Source organism: Lagopus muta, chromosome 7 (assembly GCF_023343835.1).
Source record: "Lagopus muta isolate bLagMut1 chromosome 7, bLagMut1 primary, whole genome shotgun sequence".
NCBI lineage: Eukaryota > Metazoa > Chordata > Aves > Galliformes > Phasianidae > Lagopus > Lagopus muta.
Genome location: NC_064439.1, coordinates 19,403,409 through 19,423,390, shown reverse-complemented (window position 1 = coordinate 19,423,390; position 19,982 = coordinate 19,403,409). Strand labels below are relative to the sequence as shown.

General features: G+C 36.7%; 1 protein-coding gene across 7 annotated transcripts in view; it reads left to right on the top strand.

Annotated features, from left to right (window-relative positions):
* Nucleotides 1–19,982, top strand: part of LOC125695674 (macrophage mannose receptor 1-like) — a 42,565-nt gene that overhangs the window by 20,274 nt on the left and 2,309 nt on the right. For 3 of the 7 annotated variants that reach the window (XM_048950443.1, XM_048950444.1, XM_048950442.1), the window contains exons 19-32: nt 844–911; nt 1,320–1,420; nt 2,093–2,235; nt 2,947–3,052; nt 3,879–4,075; nt 5,447–5,546; nt 6,654–6,886; nt 8,036–8,201; nt 10,007–10,159; nt 11,425–11,541; nt 11,795–11,962; nt 13,127–13,162; nt 13,505–13,626; nt 14,655–19,452. In XM_048950443.1, the coding sequence (XP_048806400.1) occupies nt 844–911; nt 1,320–1,420; nt 2,093–2,235; nt 2,947–3,052; nt 3,879–4,075; nt 5,447–5,546; nt 6,654–6,886; nt 8,036–8,201; nt 10,007–10,159; nt 11,425–11,541; nt 11,795–11,962; nt 13,127–13,162; nt 13,505–13,626; nt 14,655–14,873 (1,929 nt within the window). In that variant the 3' untranslated portion in view covers nt 14,874–19,452. The other 4 variants (XR_007378035.1, XM_048950446.1, XM_048950445.1 and 1 more) reach the window with 4 other exon arrangements.

Below are 19,982 nucleotides of genomic sequence, written 5' to 3'. Positions count from 1 at the left end.
AACTAAACGTACAAGGAGCAATGAACAGAAATCTACTTTTTAGCCATGTTCTATATGGTGGTGTTATACAAAGATTTGAGGCTACTGCAAGGGTAGCTCTGACACACCACATCATGGTGCTGCCCTAAACAACTTTTCAAAGAGAGGTTTAGCCTGTTCCAGGTCAGGGATTGAAGAACAATCAAGACCTTCGTGAATTAATTTTGCTGCAAAACATCTCAAAACTAGCCATGTATTTCAAAAGTACTGCTCAGACATCTCCTGGTGGGTAAGTGCCCATGCTAGGGGCACGCCTACTGTTAAATAGCATGGATGTTGGCTCAGACCTCTGCCATAACACTGTTTTATTAATGTCAAAGCTGCCACGCAGCCTACTGTCTGTGTTACACTATTTTAGATGTTTGCTTTTGTGTGGAAAAGGATATGAAAGGAATAGTGAACAGACAGCTTGAGATACAGAAATTATACTGCAGCTTAAGAAGAAAATAAAGATTTATTTACTGAGTAGAACTAAAATATTTTGTTATTTTCATTTCACAATTCTTGTATCTTTCAAAATCAACTTTGACAGCTTTCATTATACCAGTAAGGCAGTCAAACCTAGTGAAGCAGCAATAAAGTTACAACACAGAATTGTGTGATTTCTGCTATTTAGTTCAACAGGAGTTCTGTCTGGTGCCTATGCACGATCATTCAAACAAGATGTATTCGTCTCGTTGCATCAATAGCACAAAAATACACTTTTTTTTTTTTCTTTTAGAAAACTACTAAGTAACAGAAAGTATTAACTGAAAGTACTTTTTTTTTTTTTTTTTTTTTTTTTTTTTTTTTTAATGTATTTAGATCTTAAAAAATGGCAAACTGCATTCATATCTCATAGGATTAATCCTGAATGCTGACCAACAGTTTAGGTAGGTAAATGTGCTATAAGATCCGTTTAAAAAAACAGAGCAGAAGTTTTGCACAGCCAGAGTTCCTTCTGGATGTATCCTGCAAGGACCTCATAAGCAATATTGGAATTATGTTGAAATGTATGCTCCTGCTGGTTTAACTACAGTGCAAAATCACTGGTTTAAATTATGTTTTAATGCTTCCAATACATAGGTAGCATCTATTTAAAATGAAGGTTTTTTTTTCTTTTTGATTTGTTATGCATCTCATTATCTAAAATCTTTTAATCTTTTTTAAGTCTAATTACAGACAGACTCAGCTGTAAATACACAAAAATATATATTTTTAGCATAGTTGGTTTTTTTTTCTGAACTGTTCAATGAACACAGTCTGTTTAACAGCTGCTGTATTACTTTCATGTTTTTCAGATGGATAGATGGAAGTACTTTACGCTATGCACCTTGGGCAGAGGGGGAACCCAACTTTGCTTCTGCTCAAGAACATTGTGTGGTCTTAGATAAAAAATATGGTGAGTTGTGCTTTTTAAGAAAAATATTTTTTTAGTTATTACTCTTCCCCCGTTTATTAAATCTTGCTAACTGTAAATCTTTTTTTCTTTTTTTGCCAGTAATTTGGGGAAAAATATATGTAAAACATATGGTCGTTATATCTGATGTTAGTTAAGGGACAATGTTAGCTATAAGAGTGGAGTATATGAAAATGACTTTGTTAGAGAATGCAGGGACAAATCGGTCATTAATTTTTCATCTGTGTGGGCAGTATGTACCGTTCAAGCAAAGGGAGAATTGTTCTTTCAAAAAATAATCGGGAAATAGTGAGTAAAGGAATAATATAAATAACCAAGGGCCTAATGAGCATATGAAGTATCACATTCAATTGTTCTTTCACTGAGAAAGTGTTACTTCACATTTGCAGGCTTGAGTATAACAATGCTGTTAGTGGGCTTTACTCAGAGGCAAGGGAGTTGTCATGTCTGCCACATCATGTGGGCAGTACTCCCACAGTCACAGCAGGACTAAAGCCCCCCTGCAAGTGGTGATAGGATGTAGTGTCCAGCTGAAATACACTCTGACATTCCTCAGCAGAGTGTTTTCAAAACTACAGTTATATAGAAATACAAAGGTACTTTTCCACAAATTTCAGTCTTTTATGTAATGTCTTATCTGTGTTTAAACTTCAGGTTTGTGGAATGATGTTAGCTGTGGTCATTCACATGGCTTTATCTGTGAGAGGCATGGGAGTTTTGTGAATGCCACACTTTCTCCAGCAGCAACTTCACCTCCAGGAGGATGTCCTGAAGACTGGCTTTTATTTAAAAATCAGGTTTGGTAGTGTGCATCTATACACTGTGATACCAGACCTTGGGGAATGTATCTATAGCTATACAGTGGGACCTTTTATCTCTTGACAGTGATTTTTCTGAAGTCATGTTTAAAATTTAACCAGTTAGCTAACTCTTAAAAAATGATGATATTTGTAGTCATATATATTTTTACTATTTTTCAGAAAAGTGGTCATCTAAACTACCATGGAACAAATCTTAATAGTATGTACTTAAAAAAGATGGAACTTAATTCACCTGACAGTCAACATTAGTGTACAGTCAGTCATTTGAGTAGGAGTGAATCAGAAATAATGCTCAATTAGAATATCTTACATGTCAAAAATACTTCTCAAAAAGTGCACTTGATTTCAAATGGAATCCTGGGCTTGGCTTTTTATGTATTTATCGGTAGCACTTCTTTGTCTAATGATGGAGTGTGGCTTTTCCAGCACAGCTAGTTGACACATTAGGTTTTGTGAATTATAAATGTGAGTTATAAATGAAAAGATTTTCTTCTGCCATTCACAGTTCCTTCCAGAACGTTAGGGAATACATTTTAAAGACATAAAAAGTTCTGCCTTGGTTCTAGTGCTAAGTCCCTGCCAGCTCTTTTCTGGTCTGATGGGGTTATTTTCTGCTTTATCAGGTGTCATACATGCCTAAATTCCTTTTGCTGTCAATCTCTGATAACCTAGCTTATTTTTCCCCAGTGTTACAAATTTTTTGGTTCTCAATTTCAATATTGGTATACTGCAAATACAGACTGTATCAGCCTTGGAGGACATCTGGCTACCATACAAAATGAACAAGTACAAGGTATAGTACAATGGCCCTTTAGATAATAGCACTTATTCTGTAAACATTGTTCATTTCCAGAAAAGAAGCATGGCAAGAAGAGAGACAGTACGTCGATATATTTATTTCATAATACATATACTCAATATGGGTTATATGGTCATAGTATCAAACGTTTCTGGAAAAACTGGAGCTGTTTTATGCTGGTCATACTAAGGCTTGCTTGCTCTTTCATTCCATGCAAGCTACTTTACATTATTCATAGAATTTGAATTGGCATAGAATAGCAAATTCCAACCTGGTGCTTGTAGAATTTGACAGAGGGAATGAAGAACCACCCATGGTCTACTTTTGCCATAAATATAAATGACTATATTATTAGACCTCTCAAATGACTGTCTAAATTCTGCAAAGTAATTTAGGAATACATTGTTAAATACATATTTCCATCTTATTATATTATATTTTTAGGCTTCCATTTGTAGATCCATCAATCAGCTCATCCTGAAGTTTGAAATAAATGAACTCCTATGACAAATGGTCAAGTGGCTTTTTTCTGTACTACCTTATTTCTAATCTATCCTTATAGTTCTAAGTGCTTTCGTTCATTGAGATGTTTCATAATCAAAGGCTTGGTAAAATTCTGACATAATAAACTTAACAGAATCAAACTGGGTACATTCCTGATGAAAAGCTAATTAAAATATATTTTCAAGATTTTAATAGCATGCAAAAAATGCAAAATAATTACAGAACTTGTTTATTACTTGATGTCTTGATTGGTGTTTTGACTGATTACGCGACGTGTTCAGTTTCTTTTCTATTGTGTTTTTTTTTTTCCCCCTAGCTTTTCTCACTTACCATTTGAAGAATGTTTTATACGATCCCTGGATTGGCTTGAATGATATAATTAGTGAACTCAACTTTGTTTGGGCTGATGGAAGTGCTGTTTCCTATACAAACTGGGCTCCAGATTCCCCAAAAATTTATGAACCTATTTTATTTGACAGCCTCCGTCCAGAAGATGATGGCAATCGGATGCAGGTAAATATTGCTCAGAGTTTACTGTAAGATAAAATGTGGAGAGCAGCACTTCAATTAAACATCTCAGTTTTCCTCAGCTTTTCTCCAGCTTACTCATCTATAAACTGGGATGACCATTACAATGCCTTCTTTAAATATACTGATACCTAGCGCAAGAGAATGTTATTACTGCAAATTTGCCTAAGAATTTGGGAATATTCTGGGACAAATTGACTAAATGAAGTTTTCTTTTTCAAACTAGTTTGCTCTCTATTTTGGAGAAAATGCAGATATAGCATTCAAATTTTAGAAGCTAGCACACGGGAAACACTTTCACATGTTTGGTAAATTAAATCACGTTGGAAAATGAAGGAAGAGACCATGCAGCAGTTGAATTTATTTCTATTTCTTCCATATTTAAAATTACAGCTAAACTACTAAGGGCTGACAGATGCCAACTGCTTTCCAAACCAACAAAACACTCTTACTAGGTCTGAAATAAAATGCCATAATGTTGTAAATACAATAGCCTTCCACGTACGCAAACCACCTTCTCCCATTTATTTCCCTATCTTCTTTTCAGAACTTACCCTTCATTTTCAGTGTGACTACTTTACTTGTGTCCAACCTCCCCTCATTTTATATCTCACTCCCCCAAAGAATCCAGAGAGCTTAATCTTCACCTCAGCTAATTCATTGTGCTTTTGCCCATTTTGCTCTGGTCCCTGTCTGAGGTGTGTAGGAAGACAAACAGGATGCAGCACAACACGTGTCTCAATTTCACTACAGTTCTGATAGTGCTTCAGGGAAACATCCTGAAACAAACAAAACAAAAACCAGAAGGCAGAAAGGTACATTTTAATTCTCTCCTTCACCTTGAACATACTGTTACTCTCTGAGTATCCTTTCCTGCAACTCCCCAGGACAGTGGTCACAGCCCCAAACCTGTCTTGAAGAAACATTTGGACAACACACTCGTAGCTACGGTTAGAATTTGCAGTGCTCCTGTGTGGAACCAGAATTTGTATGATCCTTCTGGTTCAATTCCAGGGTCTCTTCTCAGGATATTCTATTATTCCATGATTTTCAAAGGAGTGAAAAATTGCTGTACTATTGGAAGCAATTGCCCATCTGCTCTACTCCTATTTCATTATCATCTTCTGCTTCTTCAGAGTAAGCTCTGTGGAGCTACCACCACAGAGGAGGCCTGAGATGAGAGAAAAAGAAAAGAGGAAGGTGTTTCTTCAGTTGTAATGCGATCCCCAGAACTAAAACAAAAAAAGAAAAAGAAGGCATGAAACTTCGCATAGCTGTTTTACTTAGTTTTATAACTTCTAATACTAAACTAATATTAATGTGCTGACTGTCATATTCCTTCCCGTTCTCCAACAGTATGACTGTGTTTCTCTGAAGAGAGATTATACTGATATAGGAAAATGGAGTGATGAGCCATGTTATAAATCCAGTGGGTATATATGCCAGAAGAACAGCGGTGAGTTCTGTATCACTAATCCTGGAATTCATAATGACAAAATTAAAATCACTTTTCTTTTTAACAGAATTTAGATCACACTTATTTTCTCATAGTTGGTTAGTTATAGACAAAATATCAATAAAGCTTAAGAGACCATCTTGCATTACGTTGTTACTTGGAAATGTTTTGAAGCAAAGAATTTATAAAAGCAAAATGTTTTTATTTAAAATCATTTAATAGCTAAAAATCTTAAGCATTTTTTTACAGAAGTTCATAATAATCTAGAAATTACTGTAATTGGTAAGTAGATTTTACATGTATCTAAATAAACTTGACAGAGTTGTGAAGATACTAAGCCACAAAGAGAATATTGAAAATGTACAGAGTGTGTGTGCTATTTTTGACTTCCTGCTATGTAAAATTCAGTGAATTTACTGATTTGAAGTCCCTAGTGGCTGCAAGTGTATTTATTTAATCTGAAAATTGCACTGTTATTTTGAAGTTATCTGTTACTTATTAAAAAATGAATGAGAACATATTCCATTCAAATTATCACAGAATTACAGAATGGCCAGGGTTGGAAAGGACCTCAAGGATCATGAATCTCCAACCTCCTTGCTACATGCAGGGCCATCAACCTCCACGTTTAATATTAGACCAGGCTGCCCAGAGCCCCATACAATCTGATCTTGAACACCTCAAGGGATGGGGCATCCACAACCTCTCTGGGCAGCCTGTTCCAGCACCTCACCACTCTCTCTGTAAAGAACCTCCCCCTGACATCCAGCCTAAATCTCCCCTCCCTCAACTTAAAACCATTTCCCCTTGTCCTGCAGTTATCAACCCTTTCAAAGAGTTGATTCCCTTCCTGTTTTTAGGCTCCCTTTAGGTAACTGAAAGGCTGCAATGACGTCACCCGGCAGCCTTCTTTTCTCCAGGCTGAACAAGCCCAGCTCCCTCAGCCTGTCTTATTAGCAATTAAAAAAGAATTAAAAAAAAAAAAAAAACCTAGCAATTTTCTAGTACGTCTGTAAATAATAGTGATGTCATTCAGTTGCTTAAGCCAAATGTGTGTCCTCCAGATTTGTGTTCTTCTGTTTGGCATTGTTATTTTTATTCCTGCAGACCCTAAACTCTATAAGTCATCGGTAACAGTGTTGGAATTTGCTTTTGACCATTCTGATGGCATTAGCTACTCTGTCACCCATTCCAAAATGAATTGGGAAGAAGCACAACAATCCTGCAAGAGCAATTCCTCAGAACTTGCTAGCATTTTAGATCCATATAGCCAGTCACTACTGTTCTTAATTGCACAGGAATATGGGCAGCCTATGTGGATTGGTCTTAACAGCTACATGGTAAGAGCACATGCATTACAGACAGTTAAGCTTGCATGTACAGGTCTTACTGAATGCTCTCAGCTTGAAATCTATAGCAATTTCTGACAGCATATTTCTTAAAGCAGCATGTTATGTCAGTGCATTACCTGTCTGTTATGTTGTTCATCAAAAAGGACTCAGAGGAGATTCTAATGAACTATGAACTCTCAAAGGTGCTTTAGCACAAGGAAATACTCCTGCAAGCCAGTACCTAACAAAGTTGTGTATGGAGTCATTAAAGTGTCTAAGTGATAAACTGTGAAATCTCCCCCATCATAAACTTATTTTAATCTAATAGGTATACCAGAAATGATATGCAGGGGTACACCCTGCCCTCCTCTCATGTTTTTATCTACCTCAGACATTTGTGACGTGGTATCTCTGGTTGTATATCAGAAATCTATGAATGATTTTTTTTTTAATGTATGTGTTTATGTTCACAAATAATTATCTTAGACAATAACTATTTGTGGTTAGCAGTAAAAAAAATACAATCCTGAAAAGAATGAAGGGCAAAAATTGTATAAAGGAATCTGTAGCCTGTGTAATATGGTAATTGCACATACTGGGCAATGAAAGTATTCTTCCTGGTGTAATTTTTCTCATTAAAAATTTAGAATATTATAGGGAAAAAAACTAATCTCTGTCTTTGAGATGTATGTGCCAACTATATGATGTAGGAGGGTGAACATTTGGATGTTAGGTGCATTTTGACATTGTGATTCATGTAGAAGAGTGCACCGTCACGATACCACAACCAAATTGATAGCAATCAGCATTGCTTATTAAGAACACATTCACCCACAACATGCAGACATTTTGGGTGGAGATACCAACTTTGTCTTCACTCATGTTTCCCTTCCTTTTTTTTTCATTCCATATCTCCATACTCAAAAAATATTCTGAATTAATGTTAGATACTTTTTGGATGACTGAAAGAAAATTACCCTGCAATCATGTATGTGTGTAACAGACACTGCACATCTTGTTGCAGTTAGCAAGAACAAAAAAGTGGTGATTGTAAGCATTTGAATCCATACTGGTTACATGAGAGTCCTCTATGGACCCTGTGTGGTAGGTTTATGAGTCTCAGTATCCTTGAAATTACTGCATGCATTTTGCTTCCAGACAGAGGGCAAGTATCATTGGATTGACAGATGGAGATTAGTTTACAGCAAGTGGTCCAGCGGGGAACCAAAACAGACATTAGCATGTGTCTACTTAGATACTGATGGAACCTGGAAGACAACTTCATGCGAGGAGAAACACTTTTCCATCTGTAAGAAGTCAGATGGTGAGCGATTTAACATGTTTTAGCTAGAGGGTGTGAGGATCTACCAACTGTGCTAATATAACAAACCACCTTGTTTTATGCACTTGTGTATCAGAATACATAAGCAGCTAACTAACACACTGGTGGAAATACTGAGTCATGTCCCGAAACAGTGATTCAGCACCTGGTGGGAAGGCAGGGCCAGCCCAGAGGATCTCAGGTGTATGCAATGCACCTGAGTGATTGGAAGGGGTGCAGCCAGGATCCACCCCCTCCCCAGACCTCATTTAAGGGTTGGCAGTAGAGGTGAGGGTATCTCTTGCCAGAAATCCCTACCTGAGGCCTTCCAATGGTAAGCAGCTCTTTTTTCCTTCATTTCTGTATCTCTGGGTGGTGCGTTTGGGCTCATTACCATTTATTGTAGCCAAGGAATTTGCCACCCTGCTATTATCATCCCATTATAGTATTCCACACATTAAGTGTTGTTGGGAATTCTTTCCAGAAATAAATAAATTCATGATAGTCATTACCAGAACCCTAAGAAATCAAGACTTTGAGTACTCATTGATTTCTTAGCCACTCAGAAGCTTCATTCATGAAGTTCTGTACACAGTTTGGGGCATCAGAGATTGAAAACACTGCTGTTCAAATAAAGAAGGATTATAATTGAGGTTCTGCAAATGACTAAAACAAAGTACTAAGAGAAATGCATTAATTAATTAAAAAATGGTGGGAATAATTTATCTAAACAGGTGATCAAATTTAAATATTGAAAACCAACCCTAAAGAAATTGAATTTAATTATTCTTATATATGATATGAGTTGGAAAAGGAGTAACAGAAATACAGGAAGAAAAACTTGATTTTGACAAATACAAAGCCTTTACCAAACACAGGATAAAATACAGAAAACACAAATTAAAAACGGGTCAGAGAATTGCTATCACTGGAAATAGCTAGGAATAGCAATGACAAACATCTGTTCTAAGTAAGATGTAATTATATATCAACTTCTCAGCTGTGAGCATACGGACAAAGTACATAACTCACTGAAGAAACTTCTAATTTTATGGTTCAGGTAAATATTCTTGTTTTCTTCAAGATTATGGAAGATATTGAACTATTAGAAAACAAAAAAATTGCATGCCAAATCACATCTCCTGATGCTGTAATTTGACAAAAAAAAAAAATCATTGGAATTTATACATAATATCCCTTTCCACTTCAATATTATGGAAATCTAATTTGAGAGTTGAATGTTCCTTAACAAGGGGAGAAGTAGGCTGTGGAAGACTCACAGGAAGAAAATGCGATTTGGCAGAGCATTTAATTTTCTTTCCATGTGAATTTATCTTCTCATCCAAAATCTTCCTAATGTATTGATCACTATGGAATTTATTTAGTATGCAGTTTAATAAAAACTCTGCAAGCTGTGTTAAGTTATAACCCTTTCATTCACAACTACAGTTTCTAGTAGAAGGTTTTGATCCTGTCAAGAACTGAGGAAGTCAGAAACTATTTTTAAAATAACAGTTTTAACTAATCAGGCAGACATTTATGCCAGAAAACCAGTTGGATATTTATTGACTTATTCACGACAAAAATGTTAATTACAGATAATTCATGCTGCTTATACTGTATCTTCTTCATCACCTTGACAAATAAAAGAAGTTAAGTAAGCTCTCAAACAAAGCCATACTCAAGCTCTTATTAGAACATGCTTCAGTTCTCTGATGACAAACCTAATATAGGATTTTTTAAAAATATTTTCTTACTTGTGTAATGGGGAAAAAAAATAACAACTTCCAATACCCATCTCTTACTAGTAACAGCCCCTACTGAGCCCCCTCAGCTTCCTGGAAAATGCCCTGAATCAAAAGGACACAAATCTTGGATACCTTTCCATGGTCACTGCTACTACTTTGAGGCTGTCAGGAAAAAAAGCTGGTCTCAAGCTCGTCGGGAGTGTGCCCAACTAGGTGAGTGTTGTGTTTTAGAAAGAATGAAGATGCAGTGAAATTCATAGAATAATGGGTGATAATTATATGAATGCCTTATATTACTTCAAAACTTCAAATGATGCTTTCAGATTGCTTTTCGAAGAAAACAAGATTCATGACATTTCATAATATAATTGATATCTCAATTACCAGGAGAAACATCCTTATCTCAAAAAAAAAAAAAAAAAAAAAAAAAAAAAATTCCTACTAGTTTTATGGAAATCGGTAATTGAAAATAGAAAAACACTTTTAGTTCACAACATGAACTAGGACACTTGTAGGGAAGGTTTTTTCATTTGTTTGTGTTTTTGATGTTATTGTTAGTGTCATGGCACTGTTTAATAGTTTAATTTGAATGTCTGCACAATAAATGAGATTGAGGAGTCATCTGGATTCGTGAGTCAGTAAAACATACTCACTGTGCCCTGCTCTGTAAGTACTCCCTGCTGTCAGCTGTAGTGTGGGGAAAAGAGCTCTATGTGGATTAGAGTCAATGTTTTATTCCACGTCTCAGATTTCTTTTCACTTTTAACTGGGCATTGTTGTGAAACAGCTTACATTTCAGTGTAAGAAAGAATAGGAGACATCATGCATTGACATCGTATTTCTGAGTGGTATTCTTTTTAATTGCAAGTAGCCTAGTAGCCAGAAGGAAAAATTGCATTGAACATTTGTGCATACTGTAGGTTCCTACACTTCTGCAGCACATACTACCCATGGCAAGGTCAGGTAGGTGATTTCCTGGTGAGCATAACACATGTCTGAATTAGTGCTGCTAGGGGCTTTGTAACAACTTCTGGATGCAAAATCGTACAATCATCAAGATTTGAAAAGACCTCCAAGATCATCTAGTCCAACTGAACACCTTCACAATTCAAATACTGCTAAAATCACTGCCCAGCCACTGGCAAGTGACGGAGCTGTAGTGACAGGATGAGTGGTGCTGAAAACATCCCACATATCGCTTTCAGCCTACCTGCAGTCTGGAGCGTGGTTGGATCTATCCAAAAGTGTTGAAAGAGAGCAACTTGTCTTCTCTAAATTGAAGAAGGCTAAACAAAAAATCTCTGTCTTACTGACTTGCAGCCACAGATAACTCATGCTCAATATACAGTATAGTATTACAATAACCATAACAAGACTTGTGAATGTTACTTGAATCAGTAATATTTTCTAATATCATCTTTTTTTTTTATTTAAGCTGTAAAATAAGGAGATGTGATGTATGCATTAATACTTTTCAGCTGCTGACTTGGTATCTGTAGGAGACTATACTGAAGCAAACTTTCTGGCAGAAACCATTAAGATACTTCATGGAAAATCTCCAAACTTTTGGATAGGTCTAAAGAGGGATGACAGAGGTAACATCTTCATTTTTCAATGATGTATTAAAATGTAATACAAAATTATTATACATTGTTAAGAAGAAAGCAAAAATCCATATTAGAAAACTACATAAAAATCAAATATGTTTATTTCGTGCTTACATCACGTGTTTACATACACTTAGAACTGTAGCAGAAACAATTATCCATGTTTAAAATTTGCTGTTTTCCCTGTCACAACCTGTTCTATGTCATTGTTTTATACATATACACTTATTTTAAACATCAGAACAATGGGTATGGACAGACAAGTCAGAATTGGATTTTGTCAACTGGCAAATTGGGGAGCCTACAAACAGAATGCATAAAGACTGTGGAGAAGTATGTGCATTGACTGGGTTCTGGAACACCAACGTCTGTTCTTTCAGAAAAGGATATATCTGTAAAAAAGCAAAAAGTAAGTAACAGTTCTAACGTATTGAGGCTAATAATGTCTCAAAATGTATTTAAATTACACCTTGTAAAACATGTAAAAATATAAAATATTACAAGCTCAAGTGTAAAACCAGCAAACAACAATAGCAGCACTCCGCTGCCAAAATATTGAGGCCTCAGGGACAGCAGGATATTCCATGTGGATTCTGACTGCCTCATCATAAGGCTGCAGCTCTAAGTCCTGTAAAACTGCCATCAGCAGCTCCATGCAGCTCTCAAGAATACTTCAGATACCTATGTTTAACCAAAAGAACAAAGACTTCTCATTTTTTAATAAAAAGGTAGTTTTCCTTAGATCTTTCCATCAAATATCGCACCATCTAAGTTCAAAGGCAGCAATTCTTGTTTCATTTCAATGGACTACTTTCTCAAAAAATCTTGTTCTGATGAATGCAATGCAGACTCTGTCTGATGCTGGATTTGGTGATTACTTTCATTGCTGTCCTTTGAACTGATGATTTGAGGACTGAGTGACGTGGGAATCTATGTCGTCAATCTTTAGCAGTGTGAAGTCACATTTAATAAAATGCTGATTGTGTCTTGATGCAAGAATGATCACCTGCTAGAAAATTCAAAGGTCTGATAGCTGAATGACACTAAACGAAAGTGGTAAATAACAAGACCACTTGGTGTTGCAGACTTCATACTTTTGTTCACCTTTCACTTACCTGATAAATTTAGGAAGTGCAATTACAGTAGGGTCTACATCCACAAGGAATAGCTGTCTCCAGCAGAAAAAGGCTAAGCTGGCAGATCACATTCAGCTCAATATCCTCATTATATGCTTCTAACTTACAAGATCTCCATTTATGAAATGTTTCTGCTTCTGAAAATGCCTAAAAAAGAATACAGATCGTGTGGGCAGTTTCTCAGAAATAAACACATTTGAAAATCCTTGTGGAAGTAGAAGAAATTCAGCTATAATCTCATTTCTTGTTGGCTAGTATCAGATGCTCTTAGTAGAATGCTTGATATTTCTTCTAGTGGTTGCATGTGCTTAGTTCTAGCTCTCTGAGAGGGCAGGTGGGTTTGAGGCAAATTCTCAGGAACATCTGGTCTTAGAAAGTTTAAATATCTTCCCTTTTTTTGAGCATTCAGAATAATTGTTTTCTTTTCCTTCTGAAAGCTGCGGAAAAGATAGAGATGTCACCTGAAAATAGGGGTAAGTTGACTTACTTTTCAGTGAAAGATATTCAAATAGAACATGAAAATAATAAAATAGTTTCCAAATACTAATTTTGAGAGTGCCTAAAAATAAAAGTTCCGTAAATTTAATTCATATCTAGAAGCAGGAAATAAGGTAATTCTGAATTAAACTCTTTTTTGGTCAAACTTGTCTAATTGTAATTTATTCAGTTGTGTGAATGGAGAAACCCAATGTGTTGAACAGAAAATATACATCTGTATCCATTTTTCTGACTTTTTGTTAAAGAAATTTTGTTTATGATTGGATTCTGAAATCTCTTAAGATTGAAAGTTCTGATTCTATTTCACTAATTTATAGGACAGAAAATGGAGACAGTGCTTTCTACTGGCATCATATGGCTGTTTGTTTTATTAGCCCTTTTTATAGTTGGAGCTGTAAGTGCAGTTTACTTCTATTTGAGGAACAAGGGACAAAACCAAGTAAGTATTTCAGCCAGAATGAGTGGATCAGAAGCAGCAGTGGATATCCAAGGAAATGATATATACACCAACAAGTAGTCTGACAAAATACCCATAAGTTCCAAAAAAAACCAAAAACCAATCTATGCAACTATTAGTCAAATCTCATGGCAGCTTCGTGTTTTTCCACACAAATAACAGTCTTATCCCTTCATAAATATAAAGCTAATGGATTTATGTAAACATGCACACACATATAGATATGTTCGCCCAAATGTTTCAGTTTGTTGTTTAGTATGAAGAGTACACCTGTTTTTCACATAAATGAGTGTGGCTGAGAAGAGTCAGGGCAAACCTATGATGTTTACTATATGAAATTGTTTATTTAACTCATTTCTCTTTTTGTTTTTGCATATGAAGGAAATAATTACTCCTATCTTTTTATAACTTTTCTTGTTGTACTGCTTCGGTGTTATTTAGACTATGAAGGAAAATGCTGCTTATTATCTTTTCATTAATGTAAAACCTACTACCATACTTGTCTCTGTGAGTTACATATTGTCTCCGTACGAATAAGAAAATACATAGATGAAATGTAATTGAAAAGATTCCTGTAGAAAGATTCCTGGTCTAACTGAAAAGATTCCTGATCAGAACTTTGGGAACAATTGTGTCATTTTCTACAACCTTGCACTTGTGGATAATTCTGTAAATATTACAATTTTTCCACAAGGTTCAAATCAATACAACAAGAGGTGATCTTTCTGTTGGGTTTTACTTCAGTAACTATGGTTTCAGAATGCAATATTGATGCCTCTTTAAAAAAAAAAAAAATTCTACACAGGTGTGATAAATAGCTACATTATATTGCAATAAAGTTATCTTATAATTCATTAACTAACTTTCCGGTTTAGAGGAATAAAATCACTTCTATGCTTTTGAAACAAAATTCTTCTATCCCTATTGTAATTCCATTTGTTAACATCCTCCATTAGATTTCTTTTCAGAGATTTTTTTCAGCTGTATGCAGTAGCAGTGTTTTCTTCCAGGCAGTCAATCATTCTGCATGTTTCTCATCCCCACTGAGTTATGGAAACATCTTGCTCCGAGCTTCTGTAGGGCACCTGGCAAACAGAAGGACTCAAGAAAAGAAGTGTATGAAGAAGCTAGAGCAAAAGAGCTTCTACCAAGTATCTGTAAGGAGAAACAGATGCTCTCTCAGAACTGTCTGTAAGAACTGTAGTCAGGATTTCCTGTGTTTAAGATGACTGACAAAAATGTTAAAATTCTTATTTAAATGGAGTAAGTTGTACATGTGGAATAGGTTTATGCATCAGAATATATGTTTTTTTGTCTGACTGGCTTGAGAACACATTTGTATTATCCTTATAATTGGCCTTGTATTATCCTTATAATTGGCCTCTTCTCTAGGTAGCTAGTAAACAATAAAGTAAAAATTCTATTGTTAGCGACTTAGAATGGAAGTAGCTCCTTGCTTCAGCTGTTTTATCAAGGCATCGCATATTTGGTATCAGATGTTTTTGCCTGAGCTTTCATTTCTTCTCTTACACTCCTTTGTTGGATGGATGCCTTATTCTACAGCTTTGGCTGAGTTTGTAGGGAAGGCTCTCCAATCACAGATATTGAAGGACATATCTAGATTGTAAGACTTTTCCCTTTCTAGTATGTCTGTGTGACTGTATTTAATGAAGAGAAGTGGTAAAAACACCCACCACCAAAAATTACAGATTATTTAGAGAGATTAAAAATGCAGTAAATCAAAAGTAAATTCTATAATTAATGCTCTTTAAATACAGAGGAAAGCCCTGAAATAAAAACACATAAGAAAAAATTTCTGAATTGATATAGTGAATCCTATAATCCCATCACTCCTGTGATGAAAAAGGAGTCACAGTTATTCTCAAGAGGAAATAGGAAATAACTGAGGACTTTGGATAAAAATGGAAGGAGAAAAACACCACCTGTTTCCCACTGAGACAACTAAAGATTAAATTGTTTCCGGATATGTGCTACAGGAATCTGGGAATAAACAGTTACACTTGTCTTTTTGGATGAGCAAAGAATGAAAGTGCTTTTCCTGTTTTATTCTTAAAAGCAATTCAGGCTGCAGAGTCTTACAGTATATATGTCCATGTCAGACAGCCCTATAAATTGAAATTATTTTCCCAAAAGGAATAATGCTTTCTTAGGAAATGCATGATAGAAAAGACTTATTTTTTTCTGTTAAAGTTATTTGCAAGTTTTATGGTCTGTACCCATAAAAACTGAGCTCATAGCACAAGCGTTCTAGTCAAACTCAGCACCACCTGTGAGCTCCTAGGAAGAACCATGGCTGGTACTGCATCTGTGCTAGAAGTAAGAAGAGCTCAATGATCAGGCTGCTTTGCATGCCAAGCACCAGGATTATCTTTAGAAAATTATTTGGTATAGATCTTTACAACTATTTTGTAGTTGAATTGAACATAACATCTCAACAAGACATGGGTATAATCATGGGCTAGGTATAAATTATGTTGTTGATCCCCTGCAAGAAACAGAGAAGCTGCAAAGTCTTGCTCCTGACTCAGAAAAGGGAAAGAGAAAAGCATCCTGGTGAGAAAAGCAGTGAAAATGGGTGTGGGCAGAATGAGCTAGTGCAGCAGGTCTGTGTCCACCCAAGGGATTGTGAAAAAGGCCAAAGCTCTGCCCAGAGCTGCTCATGTTAAATAGGTAGTCATCATTTACTGGCAGCATGGAATGGCATTGCCGTAGTAAGGACGGCCTATTCATTCAATCAAGAACAGACACTGGGACAGGGATCTGTGTGTCAGGAATACTCCAATTCCCCTACACCTCTTTTTTGATCTATTTATTGTTTGAACTGACACCTTACTGAACACCTCATCCATAGTTCAGACACAAAAGATTATTGCATAAGATTATTGCACACTTGGTTAAACTACATAGGACAGAGTCACTCCTTCCTGTGCATTATCTCACTGTCCAAAACAGATGGTCTGCCTGTTTCTCTTCAAAATGGCCTGTATATGCAGTTCTGTGCCTGGGACATGAAAAAGTACTGCTTACTATGAATATCTCAGTTAAAATTAGCTTTGTCATGGGGGAGAGAAGACATACTGCCCCTGCTGTTAAACATAAGCATTTATACTGGAGCATGTGTGTGTGTGCATGCATAACTGCTCCCCTTGCTTTTATAGATATTTCTTGGTTTTCCTTACCATTTTTTGAAGGATACCTTCTCTGGAAGTACACTGTGATCAATTTGTGGCAGGAAAATATCACTCAGCAATGGAAATAGAGTAGCATTGCAGGACGCAGTTGGTTTTATCTGTATATAATGTGAAGGGAGGAGCTGTGCCAAACAGTGAACACTGAAGAAGAAAGGATGACGTGGTATTGTAAATATGGGAGAAGGAATGGTGACTCAAAAACAGCAGCATGTAGTCTGCTTGGGACTTATTAATTACACTGCTTGTAAGTTTTGAAGTTAGAACCAAGTGAACATACAACTGCTGTAATGACGTCAGTGAAACGAATCATAGGCAACTCTGATCCCAGTAGCTTATGCTCACAGAATAAACAGGAATTGCAGAAACATTTTTTTTTTTTTCTCACTGTACAACAGCTGAAAATATTTAGGATTTTTAAGAACTGATATTCCTCCACAAACAGTTGTTACTATGCATTTTAAATAAGCTTCTCCTTGTTCCCTACTTCTCCACCCAGAATAAATTTTTATAGAGAGGAAAAAATTTAGCGATTGAAGACTTTTATATGGTATTAAAGATGATCATAATGTTCCTTTCTGGAAAACAGGAAGTTGAGACATGCTGCAGCTGCTGCATTCTTGACTGCTTTAACATAAGACAAAAACATGCCCACAAAAGAAGAATACAGAAGATGGAGTATACAAATATTACTGCATGTAATTACTGCAGCTATTGCAGTTGTACCATCCAGCAATTTAAATCTGCTTCTGCTTTCCTTACAGCAGCGCTGTAGAGATGTTGTATATGCAGTATATATGTATATGCATATGTTGTATATTCATTCAAGCAGATTCCTTTTTGAACAAGTTGATTGTTTCAATATTAGGAAAGAGAAGAAACATGACAAGGAAGAAAAAAAGGCACAAGAGGAAGAAGATGGTATTAAGAGCAGGAATTTCACTTTCCCAGTTTCTTTGAGCTCAGAGCAGTAGAGACAGATGCACTCATACCTTCCAAGAGGTAGACACACAATAGCATCACAGGGAATCACAAGTCTTTGGAGATTGTAAATACAGCACCAAGGATGCCAGGATGATGAAATTTAGCTCTCTCCTACTTGGTATCTTTCAAACAGAACACCATAAAATGAGTGATCAAACAATTCATCTTGTTATTTTTTTCCTTGTTATCAATTATGCATGCTGTAATTTTAATTAATTCTTTTTTTATTCTGCTACCTGTTTGTTTACAGTTATTGTCAGTTATTGTCAGGAAGCATCAGTGGAACAATAATTTTTGCTGATCTGTATAAACTTCTGTACATAACAGGCTGAATCAATGAAATCAATTTGTAAAATGCAAGTTCATTTATTACAATTCTTAAAAAAAAAAAAAAAAAATCATCCTTTTGCACATTTTAAACAGTCTTCATTATCTTAATGCCAGATTAGAAGATCACTATTTTTGGTGAACAAGTACATAAACTCTTCTAAGAAATTTTCAATTTTTACTTCTGCTAAATCTGGACAGAAATTATTTTTAATCTATGTAGCATTGTCTGTACAGTATCATAGCTCTAGCTATAGATAAATCATAAAAAATGACCATCAGGGAGTGTATTTTCAGCACACAGAAAGCAGCCTGATTTGTTTGTGCCTTGAAGACTTCCTCTGGCTGTCCATAGAGGTTGTGAAGTCTCCAGGCTGGGAGATACTCAAAGCTCATGTGGATGCAAGTCCAGGCCACGATTCTGTAGATGTCAGGAGGAAGAGGTCGGTGAGGCACTGGTACTGCTGCCCGGAGCTGCGGATGCCCAATCTCTGGAGGCACTCATGGCAAGTTTCGATGGGGCCCTGGGCAGCCTGAGCTGGTGGGGGGCAGCCCTGCTCGCGGCACGGGATGGGAGCTGGGTGGGCGTTAAGGTCCTTACAACCCACGCCATTTGGTGATACAGTTCCACGATATCAGAAGCCTGCTTGGCACCAGGGGTGGGCAGATGGCGGCCATGCCAGCAGAGCAAGAGGCAGAATGCCCGACCAGGCGCAGGTCCCGGACAGCGGCCCGACTCGTGATGTTCCGCGGCAGCCGGCGGCGACACCTAGCGAGCGAGCGACAGGCTGCGGCCTCGGAGGGAGCCCAAGTTGGGCTCTCAACTTCGTGTTCGCTGCAGTAAACGCTGACAGAAGCGTCGAGGACACCTGTGACTTGACAGCCGACTTCCTTCTCTGCCAGGGACCGGTCTGAGCTGTACCAGGACTCGCTGCCCAATCGGGCTGCGCTGCGAAGGGCTGCGGCGGGGCGGGCGCGCGGTGCGCTCAGCACGGGCTGCGTGGGGCTTGAGCATCGCTGCAGAGCCTTGAGGCACATAAATGAGCTGCAGGGAGACCAGATGAAAGGAGAACTGATTCCGATTTCATAATTAACTTTTTAGCTGGTGAATGATATAACATTATTTCTGCAGATGGAGTGCTCTTTTACTGGTCTAATAAGGGTCATAGGGTTTTGTGGTTTTTTTTTGTTTGTTTGTTTGTTGTTGTTTTTTCTCATAGCTGTTACGTTTGACTTTCAAATAAAGCAAATGTAGTAAAATGTTAATTGTTTTCTTCTGCTTTTCTTTTTTCTTCCCTTGCAGGCCCTGTGGGATCACCACTTCGGTATCCCAGGTAGGCATCTGTGCACTATGTGACGAATCAAAAACCATTTGCTCTGCTTCTCCCTCAGTGATAAAGGGATAATAATGTGTGCTTATCTCACAGAAGCATGTTAGAGTTCAGTTAATTGCTTTTCAATCTTAAAACTGGAAAGGCCCCAAAAATGCCAAGTATATTAACTTATTAGTGGCATAGAACTGACAGGAATTCTCATGGCTCAATTTCAGAAACTTGTTTACACTCCAAATTTCTTCCTCTTGAGAATATTTAATAGCCACTTTTATTTCCAACTTTACTTTCTTGTTACTGTCAGGATGAAATTATCTCTCTTTATCACCATTCTTCCAGTAATTGTCCATTTACTCTCTTTCAGTAAGTGCTCATTTTGTTGCTTTCACATTTTTCCAGACTTTCATAAGGTGCATTTGTTTGCTAATTTTCCAAAAAGATGAAATGGAATTGCACTTAGAGACCATACAACACTGACACATCAGAT